General features: G+C 38.3%; 1 protein-coding gene across 1 annotated transcript in view; it reads right to left on the reverse strand.

Annotated features, from left to right (window-relative positions):
• Positions 1-652: 652 nt before the first annotated feature.
• Positions 653-26,793, reverse strand: part of RAB38 (RAB38, member RAS oncogene family) — a 107,891-nt gene continuing 81,750 nt past the window's right edge. The window contains exon 3 of the mRNA XM_075334713.1: positions 653-884. Within this exon, the coding sequence (XP_075190828.1) occupies positions 732-884 (153 nt within the window). The 3' untranslated portion in view covers positions 653-731. The remainder of the gene's footprint in view (positions 885-26,793) is intronic.

Consider the following 26,793-nt stretch of genomic DNA (forward strand, 5'->3'; position numbering starts at 1 on the left):
ACTTCAAAAGGAATTTCTAGTTTGGCTTCTTAGCCTAAGTCATGTGGTAAGGCTTGATCAAGGGTCGATTTTGACTTTTAGACCTTTTTTAGTTTATTTATTTACCCTGTGTAATAAACCTTGTTAAATATGGAAACTGTCTCTTCGGAGAAGAAGAGGAGGATCTTTGCAAGGCATTTAAGTCTCCACATACCGACATGTCACTCTCCACATAGAGAAACATTCCAAGCATAGACTTCCAACCAACGGGCCTCTTACCCAGCAAAATAAGATCTCATGCTTTGCACTGAGGAGTGGCAAAAACCTGAAACACATCTTGAAAAGGAATTAAGTCTCCACATACCGGCATGTCACTCTCCACAAGGAGAACGTTACCCCTCAGAGAAACCTTGTTCACACAGCGCAATACCTTACTTTATCCTGTAGATGGCGCCTAAAGAACAATTTTCTGTTTTGCTTCTGACTTTTCGTTAATCATTCCTTACTATAAAGTTTATTACATCCTGAGACTCTTCTTGGGTTCCGACGTGTAAACATAAAACTCTCTTACAGAATGGTGTTTGGCGTCTTGAGAAATGACAATGGTCGACCTTGATACACGGCGTAACGTTCCCTACGAGAAATGAGTCATCGGAAGGAATCGTTTCTGCCACCGCAACACGTTTGTTGGATTTTATTTAACAACTGAACCGAAGCAACAACAACAACAACAAAAAATATAATAATACAAATTAGAACTTAAAGCACGCAGAACAGGTCGCTATTTTGGAGGAATTCATCTGGGGTTTGACGACGTCCGGCTCCACGGATTGCATTAGGTCGCTCTCGCTGGCGATAATGTGCTTCACCAGGCACCGCGAGGCCTCCTCAATGTTTATATTTTCCTGCAAAAAAAAATAATAAAAACATAGTAAATAAAAAAGTAAAAACTTACATCTTTCCAAATATTCACATTTTTTAAATCGAATGGTCCAGTTAAAGGGAAAGTTCACATCTAACAATTCATTGTTTGGAGACACCTGTATAGCAGTAATATTAATCGATATGGTATAGCACTATTATTATTGGGTACTTTAATTACTCAGCACTGTATGACACTACTATTATTGGGCACCTTACGGTATTGTTATTATTTGACTTTATTTTTGCCCACTTTACTGCCCTACATCATCTTTTTGTGCAGTGTACGGCACTATATATTGGGCACGTTGTGGCAGTATTACTTGTACTCTGTCTTTTATTTTGCAGTATGTGTTCCACTTCTAGTTTTCTCTTTTTACAAAAAGATACTGTCGTTTTTGGGTTAATAGAATATTATTGCATACAGTATGATGGCGACATTATAAGGCACTATGTGATACTATATGTACAGTCAGAATTAGGCACATTATGGTGATGGTATTTCTGGGCACTGTATGGTAATATTAGTGGGAACTGCATTTCCAATGTAATTATTGGGCAGAGTATAGCAGTGATATTATTGGGAACTGTATTTCACCATTATTATTGGGCACTGTATTAGTGTGAAGTGTATTGTACTGTTGTTGGGAACTATATTGTGCACTGTTTTGCACAATTATTATTGGGCAATGTTTAGAAATGATAATTGGAACTGTATTTCACTGGTGCTAGTGGGCACTGTAGAGAAGTGATATTAGTGGGAACTGTGTTTCACTATTTTTGGGCACAATATGGCCCTGAAATAATTGGAAAATGTATAGCAGTGATATTATTGAGCACTGTATAGCAGGGATATTATTGAGCACTGTATAGCAGTGATATTATTGAGCACTGTATAGCAGTGATATTATTAAGCACTGTATAGCAGTGATATTATTGAGCATTGTATAGCAGGGATATTATTGAGCACTGTATAGCAGGGATATTATTGAGCACTGTATAGCAGTGATATTATTGAGCACTGTATAGCAGGGATATTATTGGGCACTGTATAGCAGTTATATTATTGAGCACTGTATAGCAGTGATATTATTGAGCACTGTATAGCAGGGATATTATTGAGCACTGTATAGCAGTTATATTATTGAGCACTGTATAACAGTGATATTATTGAGCACTGTATAGCAGTTATATTATTGGGCACTGTATAGCAGTTATATTATTGAGCACTGTATAGCAGGGATATTATTGAGCACTGTATAGCAGTTATATTATTGAGCACTGTATAGCAGTTATATTATTGAGCACTGTATAACAGTGATATTATTGAGCACTGTATAGCAGGGATATTATTGAGCACTGTATAGCAGGGATATTATTGAGCACTGTATAGCAGTGATATTATTGAGCACTGTATAGCAGTGATATTATTGAGCATTGTATAGCAGGGATATTATTGAGCACTGTATAGCAGTGATATTATTGAGCACTGTATAGCAGTGATATTATTGAGCATTGTATAGCAGGGATATTATTGAGCACTGTATAGCAGGGATATTATTGAGCACTGTATAGCAGTGATATTATTGAGCACTGTATAGCAGAGATATTATTGGGCACTGTATAGCAGTTATATTATTGAGCACTGTATAGCAGTGATATTATTGAGCACTGTATAGCAGGGATATTATTGAGCACTGTATAGCAGTTATATTATTGAGCACTGTATAACAGTGATATTATTGAGCACTGTATAGCAGGGATATTATTGAGCACTGTATAGCAGGGATATTATTGAGCACTGTATAGCAGTTATATTATTGAGCACTGTATAGCAGTTATATTATTGAGCACTGTATAACAGTGATATTATTGAGCACTGTATAGCAGGGATATTATTGAGCACTGTATAGCAGTTATATTATTGAGCACTGTATAACAGTGATATTATTGAGCACTGTATAGCAGGGATATTATTGAGCACTGTATAGCAGGGATATTATTGGGCACTGTATAGCAGTTATATTATTGAGCACTGTATAACAGTGATATTATTGAGCACTGTATAGCAGTTATATTATTGAGCACTGTGTAGCAGGGATATTATTGAGCACTGTATAGCAGGGATATTATTGAGCACTGTATAGCAGTTATATTATTGGGGACTGTATAGCAGTTATATTATTGAGCACTGTATAGCAATTATTATATTATTGAGCACTGTATAGTAGTTATATTATTGAGAACTGTATAGCAGTGATATTATTGAGCACTGTATAGCAGTTATATTATTGAGCACTGTACAGCAGGGATATTATTGGGCACTGTATAGCAGTTATATTATTGAGCACTGTATAGCAGGGATATTATTGGGCACTGTATAGCAGTTATATTATTGAGCACTGTATAGCAGTGATATTATTGAGCACTGTATAGCAGTTATATTATTGAGCACTGTATAACAGTGATATTATTGAGCACTGTATAGCAGTTATATTATTGAGCACTGTATAGCAGGGATATTATTGAGCACTGTATAGCAGGGATATTATTGAGCACTGTATAGCAGTTATATTATTGAGCACTGTATAGCAGTTATATTATTGAGCACTGTATAACAGTGATATTATTGAGCACTGTATAGCAGGGATATTATTGAGCACTGTATAGCAGGGATATTATTGAGCACTGTATAACAGTGATATTATTGAACACTGTATAGCAGTTATATTATTGAGCACTGTATAGCAGGGATATTATTGAGCACTGTATAGCAGGGATATTATTGAGCACTGTATAGCAGTGATATTATTGAGCACTGTATAGCAGTGATATTATTGAGCACTGTATAGCAGGGATATTATTGGGCACTGTATAGCAGGGATATTATTGGGCACTGTATAGCAGGGATATTATTGAGCACTGTATAGCAGGGATATTATTGAGCACTGTATAGCAGTGATATTATTGAGCACTGTATAGCAGGGATATTATTGAGCACTGTATAGCAGTGATATTATTGAGCACTGTATAGCAGTGATATTATTGAGCACTGTATAGCAGGGATATTATTGGGCACTGTATAGCAGGGATATTATTGGGCACTGTATAGCAGGGATATTATTGAGCACTGTATAGCAGGGATATTATTGGGCACTGTATAGCAGGGATATTATTGGGCATTGTATAGCAGTGATATTATTGAGCACTGTATAGCAGGGATATTATTGAGCACTGTATAGCAGGGATATTATTGGGCACTGTATAGCAGTTATATTATTGAGCACTGTATAGCAGTGATATTATTGAGCACTGTATAGCAGTTATATTATTGAGCACTGTATAACAGTGATATTATTGAGCACTGTATAGCAGTTATATTATTGAGCACTGTATAGCAGGGATATTATTGAGCACTGTATAACAGTGATATTATTGAACACTGTATAGCAGTTATATTATTGAGCACTGTATAGCAGGGATATAATTGAGCACTGTATAGCAGTGATATTATTGAGCACTGTATAGCAGTGATATTATTGAGCACTGTATAGCAGGGATATTATTGGGCACTGTATAGCAGGGATATTATTGAGCACTGTATAGCAGTGATATTATTGAGCACTGTATAGCAGTGATATTATTGAGCACTGTATAGCAGGGATATTATTGAGCACTGTATAGCAGGGATATTATTGGGCACTGTATAGCAGTGATATTATTGAGCACTGTATAGCAGGGATATTATTGAGCACTGTATAGCAGTGATATTTTTGAGCACTGTATAGCAGTGATATTATTGGGGACTGTATAGCAGTGATATTATTGGGCACTGTTTAGCAGTGATATTATTGGGCACTGTTTAGCAGTGATATTTTTGAGCACTGTATAGCTGTGATATTTTTGAGCACTGTATAGCAGTGATATTAATGAGCACTGTATAGCAGTGATATTTTTGAGCACTGTATAGCAGTGATATTATTGGGGACTGTATAGCAGTGATATTATTGGGCACTGTTTAGCAGTGATATTATTGGGCACTGTTTAGCAGTGATATTATTGGGCACTGTATAGCAGTGATATTATTGGGCACTGTATAGCAGTGATATTATTGAGCACTGTATAGCAGGGATATTATTGGGCACTGTATAGTAGTGATGTTATTGAGCACTGTATAGCAGTGATATTGGGCACTGTATAGCAGGGATATTATTGGGCACTGTATAGTAGTGATATTATTGAAAACTGTATAGCAGGGATATTATTGAGCACTGTATAGCAGTGATATTATTGAGCACTGTATAGCAGTGATATTATTGAGCACTGTATAGCAGGGATATTATTGGGCACTGTATAGTAGTGATGTTATTGAGCACTGTATAGCAGTGATATTGGGCACTGTATAGCAGGGATATTATTGGGCACTGTATAGTAGTGATATTATTGAAAACTGTATAGCAGGGATATTATTGAGCACTGTATAGCAGTGATATTATTGAGCACTGTATAGCAGTGATATTATTGAGCACTATATAGCAGCGATATTATTGAGCACTGTATAGCAGTGATATTATTGAGCCGTATATAGCAGTGATATTATTGGGCACTGTATAGCAGTGATATTATTGGGCACTATATAGCAGCGATATTATTGGGTACTGTATAAAAGTGATATTAGTGGGCACTGTATAGCAGCGATATTAATGGCAACTCTATTTCACTTTTATTTTTTGAGGTGACTGTATAACAGTGGTATTATTGTGGACTGTATTGCACAGTTATTATTGGGCAGTGTATGGCACTACTATCAATGGGCACTGTATAGAAATGGTATTAGGGGGAAATGTATTGCACAGTTATTATTGAGCATTTGATGACTCTAATATTATTGGACACTGTATGGAAGTGATAGTGAGAACTGTATTGAAGTTGATGATATTATATGATATTAGTGGGAACTGTTTTGCACTTTTTCTGTTGGACACTGCACGAGGCTGATGTTAGTGCGCTCCGCGAAGAAGTAATATTAGTGAGGACTGTATTGAACTACTATTATTGGGCACTGTATGGTGCTGATATGATTGGCACCTTATAGAAATCATTTTAGTGGTAAATGGATTTCACTGTTGGTATTACTATTGGGGACTGTATGGCAGTGGTATTATTATTGCGAACTGTATTTTATTGTTATTGCACAATCTATGGCAATGATATGATCTACAATGTATAAAAGTGATATTAGTGGGAACTGTATTGCACAGTTACTATTTGACACTGTATGTCACTAATATTAGTTGGCACTGTGTAGACATAGCATTAGTGGGAACTATATTGTACTTTTTTATTGGGCACCGCTTGGTAATGATATTAGTGGGCACTGTATAGAAGTGATATTAGTGGGCACTGTATAGAAGTGATATTAGTGGGTACTGTATAGAAGTGATATTAGTGGGCACTGTATAGAAGTGATATTAGTGGGCACTGTATAGAAGTGATATTAGTGGGCATTGTATAGAAGTGATATTAGTGGGTACTGTATAGAAGTGATATTAGTGGGCATTGTATAGAAGTGATATTAGTGGGTACTGTATAGAAGTGATATTAGTGGGCATTGTATAGAAGTGATATTAGTGGGTACTGTATAGAAGTGATATTAGTGCGCACTGTATAGAAGTGATATTAGTGGGCATTGTATAGAAGTGATATTAGTGGGTACTGTATAGAAGTGATATTAGTGGGAACTGTATAGAAGTGATATTAGTGGGCACTGTATAGAAGTGATATTAGTGGGAACTGTATAGAAGTGATATTAGTGGGCACTGTATAGAAGTGATATTAGTGGGAACTGTATAGAAGTGATATTAGTGGGCACTGTATAGAAGTGATATTAGTGGGTACTGTATAGAAGTGATATTAGTGGGCACTGTATAGAAGTGATATTAGTGGGCATTGTATAGAAGTGATATTAGTGGGCATTGTATAGAAGTGATATTAGTGGGTACTGTATAGAAGTGATATTAGTGCGCACTGTATAGAAGTGATATTAGTGGGCATTGTATAGAAGTGATATTAGTGGGTACTGTATAGAAGTGATATTAGTGGGTACTGTATAGAAGTGATATTAGTGGGCACTGTATAGAAGTGATATTAGTGGGAACTGTATAGAAGTGATATTAGTGGGCACTGTATAGAAGTGATATTAGTGGGCACTGTATAGAAGTGATATTAGTGCGCACTGTATAGAAGTGATATTAGTGGGCACTGTATAGAAGTGATATTAGTGGGTACTGTATAGAAGTGATATTAGTGCGCACTGTATAGAAGTGATATTAGTGGGCATTGTATAGAAGTGATATTAGTGGGAACTGTATAGAAGTGATATTAGTGGGCACTGTATAGAAGTGATATTAGTGGGCACTGTATAGAAGTGATATTAGTGGGCACTGTATAGAAGTGATATTAGTGGGTACTGTATAGAAGTGATATTAGTGGGCATTGTATAGAAGTGATATTAGTGCGCACTGTATAGAAGTGATATTAGTGGGCACTGTATAGAAGTGATATTAGTGGGAACTGTATAGAAGTGATATTAGTGGGAACTGTATAGAAGTGATATTAGTGGGCACTGTATAGAAGTGATATTAGTGGGTACTGTATAGAAGTGATATTAGTGCGCACTGTATAGAAGTGATATTAGTGGGCATTGTATAGAAGTGATATTAGTGGGTACTGTATAGAAGTGATATTAGTGGGTACTGTATAGAAGTGATATTAGTGGGCACTGTATAGAAGTGATATTAGTGGGAACTGTATAGAAGTGATATTAGTGGGAACTGTATAGAAGTGATATTAGTGGGAACTGTATAGAAGTGATATTAGTGGGCACTGTATAGAAGTGATATTAGTGGGTACTGTATAGCAGTGATATTAGTGGGTACTGTATAGAAGTGATCTTAGTGGGCACTGTATAGAAGTGATTTTAGTGGGCATTGTATAGAAGTGATATTAGTAGGCATTGTATAGAAGTGATATTAGTGGGCACTGTATAGAAGTGATATTAGTGGGCATTGTATAGAAGTGATATTAGTGGGTACTGTATAGAAGTGATATTAGTGGGAACTGTATAGAAGTGATATTAGTGGGCACTGTATAGAAGTGATATTAGTGGGTACTGTATAGAAGTGATATTAGTGGGAACTGTATAGAAGTGATATTAGTGGGCACTGTATAGAAGTGATATTAGTGGGCACTGTATAGAAGTGATATTAGTGGGTACTGTATAGAAGTGATATTAGTGGGTACTGTATAGCAGTGATATTAGTGGGTACTGTATAGAAGTGATCTTAGTGGGCACTGTATAGAAGTGATTTTAGTGGGCATTGTATAGAAGTGATATTAGTAGGCATTGTATAGAAGTGATATTAGTGGGCACTGTATAGAAGTGATATTAGTGGGTACTGTATAGAAGTGATATTAGTGGGTACTGTATAGAAGTGATATTAGTGGGCACTGTATAGAAGTGATTTTAGTGGGCACTGTATAGAAGTGATATTAGTGGGCACTGTATAGAAGTGATATTAGTGGGCATTGTATAGAAGTGATATTAGTGGGCACTGTATAGAAGTGATATTAGTGGGCACTGTATAGAAGTGATATTAGTGGGTACTGTATAGAAGTGATATTAGTGGGAACTGTATAGAAGTGATATTAGTGGGCACTGTATAGAAGTGATATTAGTGGGCACTGTATAGAAGTGATATTAGTGGGTACTGTATAGAAGTGATATTAGTGGGTACTGTATAGCAGTGATATTAGTGGGTACTGTATAGAAGTGATATTAGTGGGCACTGTATAGAAGTGATTTTAGTGGGCACTGTATAGAAGTGATATTAGTGGGCACTGTATAGAAGTGATATTAGTGGGCATTGTATAGAAGTGATATTAGTGGGCATTGTATAGAAGTGATTTTAGTGGGCACTGTATAGAAGTGATATTAGTGGGCACTGTATAGAAGTGATATTAGTGGGTACTGTATAGAAGTGATATTAGTGGGAACTGTATAGAAGTGATATTAGTGGGCACTGTATAGAAGTGATATTAGTGGGCACTGTATAGAAGTGATATTAGTGGGTACTGTATAGAAGTGATATTAGTGGGCACTGTATAGAAGTGATATTAGTGGGCACTGTATAGAAGTGATATTAGTGGGCACTGTATAGAAGTGATATTAGTGGGCACTGTATAGAAGTGATATTAGTGGGCATTGTATAGAAGTGATATTAGTGGGTACTGTATAGAAGTGATATTAGTGGGCATTGTATAGAAGTGATATTAGTGGGTACTGTATAGAAGTGATATTAGTGGGCATTGTATAGAAGTGATATTAGTGGGTACTGTATAGAAGTGATATTAGTGCGCACTGTATAGAAGTGATATTAGTGGGCATTGTATAGAAGTGATATTAGTGGGAACTGTATAGAAGTGATATTAGTGGGAACTGTATAGAAGTGATATTAGTGGGCACTGTATAGAAGTGATATTAGTGGGTACTGTATAGAAGTGATATTAGTGGGCACTGTATAGAAGTGATATTAGTGGGCATTGTATAGAAGTGATATTAGTGGGCATTGTATAGAAGTGATATTAGTGGGTACTGTATAGAAGTGATATTAGTGCGCACTGTATAGAAGTGATATTAGTGGGCATTGTATAGAAGTGATATTAGTGGGTACTGTATAGAAGTGATATTAGTGGGTACTGTATAGAAGTGATATTAGTGGGCACTGTATAGAAGTGATATTAGTGGGAACTGTATAGAAGTGATATTAGTGGGCACTGTATAGAAGTGATATTAGTGGGCACTGTATAGAAGTGATATTAGTGCGCACTGTATAGAAGTGATATTAGTGGGCACTGTATAGAAGTGATATTAGTGGGTACTGTATAGAAGTGATATTAGTGCGCACTGTATAGAAGTGATATTAGTGGGCATTGTATAGAAGTGATATTAGTGGGAACTGTATAGAAGTGATATTAGTGGGCACTGTATAGAAGTGATATTAGTGCGCACTGTATAGAAGTGATATTAGTGGGCACTGTATAGAAGTGATATTAGTGGGAACTGTATAGAAGTGATATTAGTGGGAACTGTATAGAAGTGATATTAGTGGGCACTGTATAGAAGTGATATTAGTGGGTACTGTATAGAAGTGATATTAGTGCGCACTGTATAGAAGTGATATTAGTGGGCATTGTATAGAAGTGATATTAGTGGGTACTGTATAGAAGTGATATTAGTGGGTACTGTATAGAAGTGATATTAGTGGGCACTGTATAGAAGTGATATTAGTGGGAACTGTATAGAAGTGATATTAGTGGGAACTGTATAGAAGTGATATTAGTGGGAACTGTATAGAAGTGATATTAGTGGGCACTGTATAGAAGTGATATTAGTGGGTACTGTATAGCAGTGATATTAGTGGGTACTGTATAGAAGTGATCTTAGTGGGCACTGTATAGAAGTGATTTTAGTGGGCATTGTATAGAAGTGATATTAGTAGGCATTGTATAGAAGTGATATTAGTGGGCACTGTATAGAAGTGATATTAGTGGGCATTGTATAGAAGTGATATTAGTGGGTACTGTATAGAAGTGATATTAGTGGGAACTGTATAGAAGTGATATTAGTGGGCACTGTATAGAAGTGATATTAGTGGGTACTGTATAGAAGTGATATTAGTGGGAACTGTATAGAAGTGATATTAGTGGGCACTGTATAGAAGTGATATTAGTGGGCACTGTATAGAAGTGATATTAGTGGGTACTGTATAGCAGTGATATTAGTGGGTACTGTATAGAAGTGATCTTAGTGGGCACTGTATAGAAGTGATTTTAGTGGGCATTGTATAGAAGTGATATTAGTAGGCATTGTATAGAAGTGATATTAGTGGGCACTGTATAGAAGTAATATTAGTGGGTACTGTATAGAAGTGATATTAGTGGGTACTGTATAGAAGTGATATTAGTGGGCACTGTATAGAAGTGATTTTAGTGGGCACTGTATAGAAGTGATATTAGTGGGCACTGTATAGAAGTGATATTAGTGGGCATTGTATAGAAGTGATATTAGTGGGCACTGTATAGAAGTGATATTAGTGGGCACTGTATAGAAGTGATATTAGTGGGTACTGTATAGAAGTGATATTAGTGGGAACTGTATAGAAGTGATATTAGTGGGCACTGTATAGAAGTGATATTAGTGGGCACTGTATAGAAGTGATATTAGTGGGTACTGTATAGAAGTGATATTAGTGGGTACTGTATAGCAGTGATATTAGTGGGTACTGTATAGAAGTGATATTAGTGGGCACTGTATAGAAGTGATTTTAGTGGGCACTGTATAGAAGTGATATTAGTGGGCACTGTATAGAAGTGATATTAGTGGGCATTGTATAGAAGTGATATTAGTGGGCATTGTATAGAAGTGATTTTAGTGGGCACTGTATAGAAGTGATATTAGTGGGCACTGTATAGAAGTGATATTAGTGGGCACTGTATAGAAGTGATATTAGTGGGCACTGTATAGAAGTGATATTAGTGGGTACTGTATAGAAGTGATATTAGTGGGAACTGTATAGAAGTGATATTAGTGGGCACTGTATAGAAGTGATATTAGTGGGTACTGTATAGAAGTGATATTAGTGGGAACTGTATAGAAGTGATATTAGTGGGCACTGTATAGAAGTGATATTAGTGGGCACTGTATAGAAGTGATATTAGTGGGCACTGTATAGAAGTGATATTAGTGGGAACTGTATAGAAGTGATATTAGTGGGCACTGTATAGAAGTGATATTAGTGGGTACTGTATAGAAGTGATATTAGTGGGCACTGTATAGAAGTGATATTAGTGGGCACTGTATAGAAGTGATATTAGTGGGCACTGTATAGAAGTGATATTAGTGGGCACTGTATAGAAGTGATATTAGTGGGCACTGTATAGAAGTGATATTAGTGGGCACTGTATAGAAGTGATATTAGTGGGCACTGTATAGAAGTGATATTAGTGGGCACTGTATAGAAGTGATATTAGTGGGCACTGTATAGAAGTGATATTAGTGGGTACTGTATAGAAGTGATATTAGTGGGTACTGTATAGAAGTGATATTAGTGGGCACTGTATAGAAGTGATTTTAGTGGGCACTGTATAGAAGTGATATTAGTGGGCACTGTATAAAAGTGATATTAGTGGGAACTGTATAGAAGTGATATTAGTGGGCACTGTATAGAAGTGATATTAGTGGGCACTGTATAGAAGTGATATTAGTGGGCATTGTATAGAAGTGATTTTAGTGGGCACTGTATAGAAGTGATATTAGTGGGCACTGTATAGAAGTGATATTAGTGGGTACTGTATAGAAGTGATATTAGTGGGAACTGTATAGAAGTGATATTAGTGGGCATTGTATAGAAGTGATATTAGTGGGCATTGTATAGAAGTGATTTTAGTGGGCACTGTATAGAAGTGATATTAGTGGGCACTGTATAGAAGTGATATTAGTGGGTACTGTATAGAAGTGATATTAGTGGGAACTGTATAGAAGTGATATTAGTGGGCACTGTATAGAAGTGATATTAGTGGGCACTGTATAGAAGTGATATTAGTGGGTACTGTATAGAAGTGATATTAGTGGGTACTGTATAGCAGTGATATTAGTGGGTACTGTATAGAAGTGATATTAGTGGGCACTGTATAGAAGTGATTTTAGTGGGCACTGTATAGAAGTGTTATTAGTGGGCACTGTATAGAAGTGATATTAGTGGGTACTGTATAGAAGTGATATTAGTGGGTACTGTATAGAAGTGATATTAGTGGGCATTGTATAGAAGTGATATTAGTGGGTACTGTATAGAAGTGATATTAGTGGGTACTGTATAGAAGTGATATTAGTGGGCACTGTATAGAAGTGATTTTAGTGGGCACTGTATAGAAGTGATATTAGTGGGCATTGTATAGAAGTGATATTAGTGGGCACTGTATAGAAGTGATTTTAGTGGGCATTGTATAGAAGTGATATTAGTGGGCATTGTATAGAAGTGATATTAGTGGGTACTGTATAGAAGTGATATTAGTGGGCACTGTATAGAAGTGATAATAGTGGGCACTGTATAGAAGTGATATTAGTGGGCACTGTATAGAAGTGATATTAGTGGGTACTGTATAGAAGTGATATTAGTGGGTACTGTATAGAAGTGATATTAGTGGGTACTGTATAGAAGTGATATTAGTGGGCACTGTATAGAAGTGATATTAGTGGGCACTGTATAGAAGTGATATTAGTGGGAACTGTATAGAAGTGATATTAGTGGGCATTGTATAGAAGTGATATTAGTAGGCATTGTATAGAAGTGATATTAGTGGGCACTGTATAGAAGTGATATTAGTGGGTACTGTATAGAAGTGATATTAGTGGGCACTGTATAGAAGTGATATTAGTGGGCATTGTATAGAAGTGATATTAGTGGGCATTGTATAGAAGTGATATTAGTGGGAACTGTATAGAAGTGATATTAGTGGGCACTGTATAGAAGTGATATTAGTGGGCATTGTATAGAAGTGATATTAGTAGGCATTGTATAGAAGTGATATTAGTGGGCACTGTATAGAAGTGATATTAGTGGGTACTGTATAGAAGTGATATTAGTGGGCACTGTATAGAAGTGATATTAGTGGGCACTGTATAGAAGTGATATTAGTGGGCACTGTATAGAAGTGATATTAGTGGGCATTGTATAGAAGTGATATTAGTAGGCATTGTATAGAAGTGATATTAGTGGGCACTGTATAGAAGTGATATTAGTGGGTACTGTATAGAAGTGATATTAGTGGGCACTGTATAGAAGTGATAATAGTGGGCACTGTATAGAAGTGATATTAGTGGGCACTGTATAGAAGTGATATTAGTGGGCACTGTATAGAAGTGATATTAGTGGGCATTGTATAGAAGTGATATTAGTAGGCATTGTATAGAAGTGATATTAGTGGGCACTGTATAGAAGTGATATTAGTGGGTACTGTATAGAAGTGATATTAGTGGGCACTGTATAGAAGTGATAATAGTGGGCACTGTATAGAAGTGATATTAGTGGGCACTGTATAGAAGTGATATTAGTGGGCATTGTATAGAAGTGATATTAGTAGGCATTGTATAGAAGTGATATTAGTGGGCACTGTATAGAAGTGATATTAGTGGGTACTGTATAGAAGTGATATTAGTGGGCACTGTATAGAAGTGATTTTAGTGGGCACTGTATAGAAGTGATATTAGTGGGCACTGTATAGAAGTGATATTAGTGGGCACTGTATAGAAGTGATAATAGTGGGCACTGTATAGAAGTGATATTAGTGGGCACTGTATAGAAGTGATTTTAGTGGGCACTGTATAGAAGTGATATTAGTGGGCACTGTATAGAAGTGATATTAGTGGGCACTGTATAGAAGTGATATTAGTGGGCACTGTATAGAAGTGATATTAGTGGGTACTGTATAGAAGTGATATTAGTGGGTACTGTATAGAAGTGATATTAGTGGGTACTGTATAGAAGTGATATTAGTGGGTACTGTATAGAAGTGATATTAGTGGGCACTGTATAGAAGTGATATTAGTGGGTACTGTATAGAAGTGATATTAGTGGGTACTGTATAGAAGTGATATTAGTGGGCACTGTATAGAAGTGATATTAGTGGGTACTGTATAGAAGTGATATTAGTGGGTACTGTATAGAAGTGATATTAGTGGGCACTGTATAGAAGTGATATTAGTGGGTACTGTATAGAAGTGATATTAGTGGGCACTGTATAGAAGTGATATTAGTGGGCACTGTATAGACGTGATATTAGTGGGAACTGTATAGAAGTGATATTAGTGGGCACTGTATAGAAGTGATATTAGTGGGCACTGTATAGAAGTGATATTAGTGGGCACTGTATAGCAGTGATATTAGTGGGCACTGTATAGAAGTGATATTAGTGGGCACTGTATAGAAGTGATATTAGTGGGTACTGTATAGAAGTGATATTAGTGGGTACTGTATAGCAGTGATATTAGTGGGTACTGTATAGAAGTGATATTAGTGGGCACTGTATAGAAGTGATTTTAGTGGGCACTGTATAGAAGTGATATTAGTGGGCACTGTATAGAAGTGATATTAGTGGGCATTGTATAGAAGTGATATTAGTGGGCATTGTATAGAAGTGATATTAGTGGGCACTGTATAGAAGTGATATTAGTGGGCACTGTATAGAAGTGATATTAGTGGGCACTGTATAGAAGTGATATTAGTGGGTACTGTATAGAAGTGATATTAGTGGGTACTGTATAGAAGTGATATTAGTGGGCACTGTATAGAAGTGATATTAGTGGGTACTGTATAGAAGTGATATTAGTGGGTACTGTATAGAAGTGATATTAGTGGGTACTGTATAGCAGTGATATTAGTGGGTACTGTATAGAAGTGATATTAGTGGGCACTGTATAGAAGTGATATTAGTGGGCACTGTATAGAAGTGATATTAGTGGGTACTGTATAGCAGTGATATTAGTGGGTACTGTATAGAAGTGATATTAGTGGGCACTGTATAGAAGTGATTTTAGTGGGCACTGTATAGAAGTGATATTAGTGGGTACTGTATAGAAGTGATATTAGTAGGCATTGTATAGAAGTGATATTAGTGGGCACTGTATAGAAGTGATATTAGTGGGTACTGTATAGAAGTGATATTAGTGGGCACTGTATAGAAGTGATTTTAGTGGGCACTGTATAGAAGTGATATTAGTGGGCACTGTATAGAAGTGATATTAGTGGGCATTGTATAGAAGTGATATTAGTGGGTACTGTATAGAAGTGATATTAGTGGGCACTGTATAGAAGTGATATTAGTGGGCACTGTATAGAAGTGATATTAGTGGGCATTGTATAGAAGTGATATTAGTGGGCACTGTATAGAAGTGATATTAGTGGGTACTGTATAGAAGTGATATTAGTGGGCACTGTATAGAAGTGATATTAGTGGGTACTGTATAGAAGTGATATTAGTGGGCACTGTATAGAAGTGATATTAGTGGGCACTGTATAGAAGTGATATTAGTGGGCATTGTATAGAAGTGATATTAGTGGGCACTGTATAGAAGTGATATTAGTGGGTACTGTATAGAAGTGATATTAGTGGGCACTGTATAGAAGTGATATTAGTGGGCACTGTATAGAAGTGATATTAGTGGGCATTGTATAGAAGTGATATTAGTGGGTACTGTATAGAAGTGATATTAGTGGGCACTGTATAGAAGTGATATTAGTGGGTACTGTATAGAAGTGATATTAGTGGGCACTGTATAGACGTGATATTAGTGGGCACTGTATAGAAGTGATATTAGTGGGCACTGTATAGACGTGATATTAGTGGGAACTGTATAGAAGTGATATTAGTGGGCACTGTATAGAAGTGATATTAGTGGGCACTGTATAGAAGTGATATTAGTGGGTACTGTATAGAAGTGATATTAGTGGGTACTGTATAGCAGTGATATTAGTGGGTACTGTATAGAAGTGATATTAGTGGGCACTGTATAGAAGTGATTTTAGTGGGCACTGTATAGAAGTGATATTAGTGGGCACTGTATAGAAGTGATATTAGTGGGCATTGTATAGAAGTGATATTAGTGGGCATTGTATAGAAGTGATATTAGTGGGCACTGTATAGAAGTGATATTAGTGGGCACTGTATAGAAGTGATATTAGTGGGCACTGTATAGAAGTGATATTAGTGGGTACTGTATAGAAGTGATATTAGTGGGTACTGTATAGAAGTGATATTAGTGGGAACTGTATAGAAGTGATATTAGTGGGCACTGTATAGAAGTGATATTAGTGGGCACTGTATAGAAGTGATATTAGTGGGTACTGTATAGAAGTGATATTAGTGGGTACTGTATAGCAGTGATATTAGTGGGTACTGTATAGAAGTGATATTAGTGGGCACTGTATAGAAGTGATTTTAGTGGGCACTGTATAGAAGTGATATTCATAGTATCATAGTATCATAGTTTTTAAGGTTGAAGGGAGACTCTAAGTCCATCTAGTTCAACCTGTAGGCTAACATGTTGATCCAGAGGAAGGCAAAAAAACCCCAATGTGGCAAACAAGTTCCAATGGGGAAAAAATTTCCTTCCTGACTCCACATCCGGCAATCAGACTAGTTCCCTGGATCAATACCCTGTCATAAAATCTAATATACATAACTGGTAATATTACATTTTTCAAGAAAGGCGTCCAGGCTCTGCTTAAATGTTAGTAGTGAATCACTCATTACAACATCATGCGGCAGAGAGTTCCACAGTCTCACTGCTCGTACAGTAAAGAATCCTCGTCTGTGATTATGATTAAACCTTCTTTCCTCAAGACGTAGTGGATGCCCCCGTGTTCCAGTCGCAGGCCTTGGTGTAAAAAGATCTTTGGAAAGGTCTCTGTACTGTCCCCTCATATATTTATACATTGTGATTAGATCCCCCCTAAGCCTTCGTTTTTCCAAACTAAATAACCCCAAGTTTAATAACCTGTCTTGGTATTGCAGCCCACCCATTCCTCTAATAATCTTGGTGGCTCTTCTCTGCACCCTCTCCAGTTCAGCTATGTCCTTCTTATATATCGGTGACCAGAATTGTACACAGTATTCTACGTGCGGTCGCACTAGTGACTTGTACAGAGGTAGAACTATATTTTTTTCATGAACACTTATACCTCTTTTAATACATCCCATTATTTTATTAGCCCTGGCAGCAGCTGCCTGACACTGTCCACTAAAGTGAAGTTTACCATCCACCCATACACCCAAGTCTTTTTCTGTGTCTGTTTTACCCAGTGTTCTACGATTAAGTACATAATCATAAATGTTATTTCCTCTACCCAAGTGCATGACCTTACATTTATCTACATTAAACTTCAATTGCCACTTCTCAGCCCAATCCTCCAATTTACATAAATCTCCCTGTAATATAAAATTATCCTCCTCTGTATTGATTACCCTGCAGAGTTTAGTATCATCTGCAAATATTGAAATTCTACTCCGCATGCCCCCAACAAGGTCATTTATAAATATGTTGAAAAGAAGTGGGCCCAATACTGACCCCTGTGGTACCCCACTATGAACTGAGACCCAGTCCGAGTACGTACCATTAATAACCACCCTTTGTTTCCTATCACTTAGCCAGTTTTTAACCCAGTTACACATATTTTCCCCTATCCCCATTATTCTCATTTTATGTACCAACCTTTTGTGTGGCACCGTATCAAAAGCTTTTGAAAAGTCCATATACACAACATCCACTGCATTTCCCTGGTCCAGACTTGAACTTACCTCTTCATAGAAGCTGATCAAATTAGTTTGACAGGATCGATCCCTCATAAACCCATGTTGATACTCTGTCATAAGGTTATTTTTCTTGAGATACTCCAATATAGCATCTCTCAAGAAACCCTCAAGGATTTTACCAACCGTAGAGGTTAAACTTACTGGCCTATAATTTCCCGGCTCAGTTTTTGTCCCCTTTTTGAATATTGGCACCACATTTGCTATGCGCCAGTCCTGCGGTACCGACCCTGTTATTAAGGAATCTGAGAAGATTAAAAATAATGGTCTATCTATCACAGAACTCAATTCCTGTAGTACTCTGGGGTGTATGCCATCCGGGCCCGGAGATTTGTCAACCTTAGTGATTTCGAGGCGGCGGCGTACTTCCTGCTGGGTTAAGCAGGTAATATTCAAGTGTGAATTTATGGTATCACTGGTCATGTCATCTGCCATGGCATTTTCTTGTATAAAAACCGTAGAAAAAAAGTCATTCAGCAGGTTGGCTTTACCCTCATCCCCTTCCACCATTTCACCAAGACTATTTTTAAGGGGGCCAACACTATCGCTTTTCAGTTTTTTACTGTTTATGTAGTTAAAGAATATTTTAGGATTATTTTTACTTTCTCTCGCAATGAGTCTCTCTGTCTCAAACTTAGCTAACTTAATTTGCTTTTTACATATTTTATTTAATTTTCTATAATTATATAATGCCTCATCACTACCTACCCTCTTTAATTCTTTTAAGGCTTTCTGTTTTTCTTTTATTGCTTCCCTTACAGCTCTATTTAGCCATAGGGGTTTCCTCCTATTTCTAGCATGTTTGTTCCCATAGGGTATATTTTCTGCACAAGCCCTATTCAGGATGCTCATAAAAGTCTCCCATTTGCTTTGTGTACTTTTATTACTTAGTACATCATCCCAGTTTATTGCACTAAGATCATCTCTCAACCGTTTAAAATTTGCTTTCCTGAAGTTTAGTGTCCTTGTAGCCCCTCTACTAGACATCTTACTAAAGAATACATGAAAACTTATTATTTTGTGATCACTATTCCCCAAGTAACCCCCAACTTGTATATTTGATATGCGGTCTGGCCTATTGGTTAGTACAAGGTCTAGTAGTGCTCCCCCTCTTGTGGGGTCCTGTACCATTTGTGAAAGGTAATTATCTTTCATTGTTATCAAAAATCTATTTCCTTTGCTGGAACTGCAAGTTTCTGTTCCCCAATTTATATCAGGATAGTTAAAGTCCCCCATAATAATTACCTCTCCGAGACTCGCTGCTTTATCAATTTGCTTTATGAGGAGATTCTCTACCTCTTCCATAATATTCGGCGTCTTATAACACACCCCTATCAGTATTTTATTATTCATTCTCCCCCCCCTTATCTCCACCCATAGGGACTCTACATTCTCAGTACCCTCACATATGTTGTCACGCAGGATGGGTTTTAAGGATGATTTTACATATAGACACACACCTCCCCCTCGCTTATTTGTACGGTCATTCCTGAATAGGCTATAACCCTGTAAATTAACAGCCCAGTCATAGCTCTCATCCAGCCATGTCTCTGATATCCCCACTATATCATAATTTTCTTCCAACAATATTAATTCTAATTCCTCCACCTTATTTGTGAGGCTTCGGGCATTAGTGTACATGCACGTTACGTATGACTCTGTACCTGTATTCCTGCTTACTGTATTAACTGTCCTAACCCTTCCCCCCGTACCACCCCCAATTTCATTACTTGTGCCCTGGTCACTATCTGCACTACATTCCCCTTCTATAAAGTGAATACCCTCGCCCCCCATTCCTAGTTTAAACACTCCTCCAACCTTCTAGCCATTTTCTGCCCCAGCAGAGCTGCACCTTCCCCATTAAGATGCAGCCCATCCCTAGCATAGAATCTGTAGCCAACTGAAAAGTCGGCCCAATTCTCCAGGAACCCAAAACCCTCTTTCCTACACCAATTCCTGAGCCACCTGTTAACCTCCCTGATCTCCCTTTGCCTCTCTAGTGTGGCTCGTGGCACAGGTAGTATTTCCGAAAATACCACCTTTGAGGTCCATGCTTTAAGCTTACAACCTAATTCCCTGAAATCATCTTTAAGGACCTTCCACCTACCTCTAACTTTGTCATTTGTGCCAATGTGTACAATGACCGCTGGGTCCTCCCCAGCCCCTCCCAGTAATCTGTCAACCCGATCAGCGATGTGCCGAACTCGAGCGCCAGGAAGACAACACACTGTTCGGCGATCCCTGTCTTTGTGACAGATTGCCCTATCTGTCCCCCTAATAATTGAGTCCCCCACTACCAGTACCTGTCTTGCCTGCCCTGCACTCCTATTCCCCCCCTTACTGGAGCAGACACTCCTCTGGCGTTCAGAGGTCATGCCTTGCTGCAGCAATGCTACCCCTGTAATGACATCCCCCTCATCTGCCAAGTTTGCAAACCTATTGGGGTGTGTCAGTTCAGGACTAGCCTTCCTAGCACTTTTCCCTTTACCCCCTTTATTAGTGGGCATTGTATAGAAGTGATATTAGTGGGCACTGTATAGAAGTGATATTAGTGGGCACTGTATAGAAGTGATATTAGTGGGCATTGTATAGAAGTGATATTAGTGGGCACTGTATAGAAGTGATATTAGTGGGTACTGTATAGAAGTGATATTAGTGGGCACTGTATAGAAGTGATTTTAGTGGGCACTGTATAGAAGTGATATTAGTGGGCACTGTATAGAAGTGATATTAGTGGGCATTGTATAGAAGTGATATTAGTGGGTACTGTATAGAAGTGATATTAGTGGGCACTGTATAGAAGTGATATTAGTGGGCATTGTATAGAAGTGATATTAGTGGGTACTGTATAGAAGTGATATTAGTGGGTACTGTATAGAAGTGATATTAGTGGGCACTGTATAGAAGTGATATTAGTGGGCACTGTATAGAAGTGATATTAGTGGGAACTGTATAGAAGTGATATTAGTGGGTACTGTATAGAAGTGATATTAGTGGGAACTGTATAGAAGTGATATTAGTGGGCATTGTATAGAAGTGATATTAGTGGGAACTGTATAGAAGTGATATTAGTGGGCATTGTATAGAAGTGATATTAGTGGGAACTGTATAGAAGTGATATTAGTGGGTACTGTATAGAAGTGATATTAGTGGGCACTGTATAGAAGTGATATTAGTGGGTACTGTATAGAAGTGATAGATATTAGTGGGAACTGTATAGAAGTGATATTAGTGGGTACTGTATAGAAGTGATATTAGTGGGTACTGTATAGAAGTGATATTAGTGGGAACTGTATAGAAGTGATATTAGTGGGCACTGTATAGAAGTGATATTAGTGGGCACTGTATAGAAGTGATATTAGTGGGTACTGTATAGAAGTGATATTAGTGGGTACTGTATAGCAGTGATATTAGTGGGTACTGTATAGAAGTGATATTAGTGGGCACTGTATAGAAGTGATTTTAGTGGGCACTGTATAGAAGTGATATTAGTGGGCATTGTATAGAAGTGATATTAGTGGGCACTGTATAGAAGTGATATTAGTGGGCACTGTATAGAAGTGATATTAGTGGGCATTGTATAGAAGTGATATTAGTGGGCACTGTATAGAAGTGATATTAGTGGGTACTGTATAGAAGTGATATTAGTGGGCACTGTATAGAAGTGATTTTAGTGGGCACTGTATAGAAGTGATATTAGTGGGCACTGTATAGAAGTGATATTAGTGGGTACTGTATAGAAGTGATAATAGTGGGCACTGTATAGAAGTGATATTAGTGGGCACTGTATAGAAGTGATAATAGTGGGCACTGTATAGAAGTGATATTAGTGGGCACTGTATAGAAGTGATAATAGTGGGCACTGTATAGAAGTGATATTAGTGGGCACTGTATAGAAGTGATATTAGTGGGCACTGTATAGAAGTGATATTAGTGGGCACTGTATAGAAGTGATATTAGTGGGCACTGTATAGAAGTGATATTAGTGGGCACTGTATAGAAGTGATATTAGTGGGCACTGTATAGAAGTGATATTAGTGGGCACTGTATAGAAGTGATATTAGTGGGCACTGTATAGAAGTGATATTAGTGGGAACTGTATTGCACAGTTATTATTTGACACAGTATGTCACTAATATTGGTGGGCATTGAATAGACATAACATTAGTGGGCACTGTATTGCACTTTAATTAATGGGCACTACGTGTTAGTTATATTAGTGGGCACTGTATAGAAGTGATATTAGTGGGCACTGATTGGCAGTAATATTAGTGGGAACTGTATAGAAGTGATATTAATGGGAACTGTATTGCATAGTTACTATTTGGCACTGCTTGGCAGTGATACTAGTGGGCACTGTATAGAAATTATATTACTGGGAAATATATTGTGCAGTTATTTTTGGGCACTGTATAGCGCTGGTATTTGTAGGCACCATATAAAAGTCATATTTCACTGATGGTAATATTGGACTATATGGCAGTGGTATCATTAGGAGCTGTATTTTATTATTATAGGACAATGTATGGCGGTTATATTATTTGCACTATATAGAGGAGATCTTAGTGGGAATGCTTTTCCTCTTTGAACACAGATTATTGTTTCTTTCCTTTGTAAGAAGCGTAATAGCTGATTGGAAATAGAGATCCCGCCTAGCAGAGAGGTTTCTATAAACGATGAATGTATTAACGTGGATTTTAAAATTTGCCAAAACTCATCATGATATCTGTGTTTTCTAGATCTGCGTACAAATGTATGACATCCTCTTCAGCTTCACATAGGGCAAGGATAAAAGGCAAATGTGACTGTGCACAATTATCTCTAGTCACTATCAGTCCTTGCTGTAATTATGGGCTGATTGTGGCCGCAGCCCCGCGCCCCCCGCGCCCCCCGCACCCCCTGGCACACACGGCTGGAGACACTTTGAGGCCGGGTTCCCAGATTCCTCCGCTCTACAACATATCATTTTCAGAGCACTGTGAAAATTTAATTACTGCAAAGAGCCAATCAGAGGCCGGCGCTTCACGGCGGGTTACGCGGCTAACGGGAGATTAGGAATGCGCAGCCGAAAATAGTCCTGACTCCCGAAATATCACAAGGGTTAGGGTAGACCTCAGAGAGTAGAGCGGGGGATGGCTATGTCCCCGATGCGGGGTCCCTGGTCTCATACACTGGTCGCTGGGGACTTATCTCTTCCTGTATTATAGCATTGTTCCTACAGTTAGGTCCAGAAATATTTGGACAGTGACACAAGTTTTGTTATTTTAGCTGTTTACAAAAACATGTTCAGAAATAGAATTCTATATATAATATGGGCTGAAAGTGCACACTCCCAGCTGCAATATGAGAGTTTTCACATCCAAATCGGAGAAAGGGTTTAGGAATCATAGCTCTGTAATGCATAGCCTCCTCTTTTTCAAGGGACCAAAAGTAATTGGACAAGGGACTCTAAGGGCTGCAATTAACTCTGAAGGCGTCTCCCTCGTTAACCTGTAATCAATGAAGTAGTTAAAAGGTCTGGGGTTGATTACAGGTGTGTGGTTTTGCATTTGGAAGCTGTTGCTGTGACCAGACAACATGCGGTCTAAGGAACTCTCAATTGAGGTGAAGCCGGACATCCTGAGGCTGAAAAAAAAGAAAAAATCCATCAGAGAGATAGCAGACATGCTTGGAGTAGCAAAATCAACAGTCGGGTACATTCTGAGAAAAAAGGAATTGACTGGTGAGCTTGGGAACTCAAAAAGGCCTGGGCGTCCACGGATGACAACAGTGGTGGATGATCGCCGCATACTTTCTTTGGTGAAGAAGAACCCGTTCACAACATCAACTGAAGTCCAGAACACTCTCAGTGAAGTAGGTGTATCTGTCTCTAAGTCAACAGTAAAGAGAAGACTCCATGAAAGTAAATACAAAGGGTTCACATCTAGATGCAAACCATTCATCAATTCCAAAAATAGACAGGCCAGAGTTACATTTGCTGAAAAACACCTCATGAAGCCAGCTCAGTTCTGGAAAAGTATTCTATGGACAGATGAGACAAAGATCAACCTGTACCAGAATGATGGGAAGAAAAAAGTTTGGAGAAGAAAGGGAACGGCACATGATCCAAGGCACACCACATCCTCTGTAAAACATGGTGGAGGCAACGTGATGGCATGGGCATGCATGGCTTTCAATGGCACTGGGTCACTTGTGTTTATTGATGACATAACAGCAGACAAGAGTAGCCGGATGAATTCTGAAGTGTACCGGGATATACTTTCAGCCCAGATTCAGCCAAATGCCGCAAAGTTGATCGGACGGCGCTTCATAGTACAGATGGATAATGACCCCAAGCATACAGCCAAAGCTACCCAGGAGTTCATGAGTGCAAAAAAGTGGAACATTCTGCAATGGCCAAGTCAATCACCAGATCTTAACCCAATTGAGCATGCATTTCACTTGCTCAAATCCAGACTTAAGACGGAAAGACCCACAAACAAGCAAGACCTGAAGGCTGCGGCTGTAAAGGCCTGGCAAAGCATTAAGAAGGAGGAAACCCAGCGTTTGGTGATGTCCATGGGTTCCAGACTTAAGGCAGTGATTGCCTCCAAAGGATTCGCAACAAAATATTGAAAATAAAAATATTTTGTTTGGGTTTGGTTTATTTGTCCAATTACTTTTGACCTCCTAAAATGTGGAGTGTTTGTAAAGAAATGTGACAATTCCTACAATTTCTATCAGATATTTTTGTTCAAACCTTCAAATTAAACGTTACAATCTGCACTTGAATTCTGTTGTAGAGGTTTCATTTCAAATCCAATGTGGTGGCATGCAGAGCCCAACTCGCCAAAATTGTGTCACTGTCCAAATATTTCTGGACCTAACTGTATATACAAGGTATCTTATGGCGTATGCGCTAGTCTAATATATAAAGCTGAGTGTATGTGTGTGTGTGAGTGTATGTATATATGTGTATGTCCGCTAAAGGAATCCGCACCGTCACTTTTACAATCACCAAGTTTAGCACAAACCCCTCATGTGACTCAGGGAACGTCATAGACTATGTTTTGAGGGGAAAGTTTAACCCCGTGCTTTACAGTTACTCTCCAAAAAACCTGCTTACATTAAAGTCAATCGAGCTGGGAGCTACAGGTCATTAATAGGAGCTGTGATTGGTTGCTATAGGCAACGAAGGACAGTATTAGTATAAGAAACTCATGTGTGAGGTAATATGATGTCGGTAGAGACAGAGAGACACACACATAAGAGACACATAAGAGACACACACACAAGAGACACAGAGACAAACAGAGACAGAAACACACAGAGACAGAAACAGTGACAGACACACAGAGAGACACACAGAGAAAGACAGAGACACACAGAGAGAGACACACAGCGACACACACACAGACACATTCACAGACACACAGAGACAGACTCAGAGACACACAGAGACGCACAGAGACAGACACACAGAGACCCAGAGAGAGAGTAGAGAGGGATACAGAGATGGAGAGAGACAGAGACACTTTACTATACCAGACAACACCGGCTACTACAGCTAGTCACATATAAAGCTGCATTTACAATGATACTCGGGCACATTGGAATCAATGGGATGCATTTTGATGCATTACATTTTAGGAGATGCAGTTTTTGTCTATTTTAGACTATTGCACAGTAGCTAAGCTCTATATACAATATACGCTATATACAGAATATATCTCCCACAATGCAACACAACCTTGTATTTGCTCTATTGGTATTTCTTGTTAAACTACAGATAGTAGAAGATGAGGCAGATGTAAGGGAGGATCCCACAATTACATGACTACATATTTCTATCCTGCAGTGATCCAACAGGTAGTGGTAATCTCGGCTGCAGCCGCTCCCTTCTGCTATAAGTATCCGCTCCTCACTCCTTCCTATGCAGGCTATAGCTCATACATATGCTGCCAATGTTAAAGGAGCCAGTCTGTGGAGAAGCTGAGGTGTCTCTTCTGTTGCAGCTGAGAAGTTCCTGCTGGAGAAGCTGTGGAGTGTTCTTTGTTGTGTTGTCCCCAACCTGTTTGTCTTACCTTCCTCATGTTGTCTTATTGCAGTGACAAAACTAGCTTCTTGTTGGTCTTCATTAGTCATTGTGAGTTCAGGGCCAGCAAGGGACTAGACAAGTGACAGCGCATGGGAGATAGAACCTGTCTTGAGACGTTAGAGAGTGCAGGGATCAGTCTCAGGTGAGTGTTAGGAGGTGACCCATCTCCCTAGCACCAAGGATTTCTCTTGTATTGTTTGCCTGGTTTTTCCATTGTGTGGCGCTGCTCGCCGCGTGTTCTCTCGTACCTGGCATCACAGCTCCCTAATAATATGGGTCTTTAATACTTTAATATTATTTACCCCCTAATTTCTTGGTTGTGGAGCCAACTGCAGCCCCCTCATCCACTATAGTTTGGCCGCTGGCTATCAGGCTCCTAGGGGGAGTGTCCA

This window comes from Anomaloglossus baeobatrachus, chromosome 2 (assembly GCF_048569485.1).
Source record: "Anomaloglossus baeobatrachus isolate aAnoBae1 chromosome 2, aAnoBae1.hap1, whole genome shotgun sequence".
Classification (NCBI taxonomy): domain Eukaryota; kingdom Metazoa; phylum Chordata; class Amphibia; order Anura; family Aromobatidae; genus Anomaloglossus; species Anomaloglossus baeobatrachus.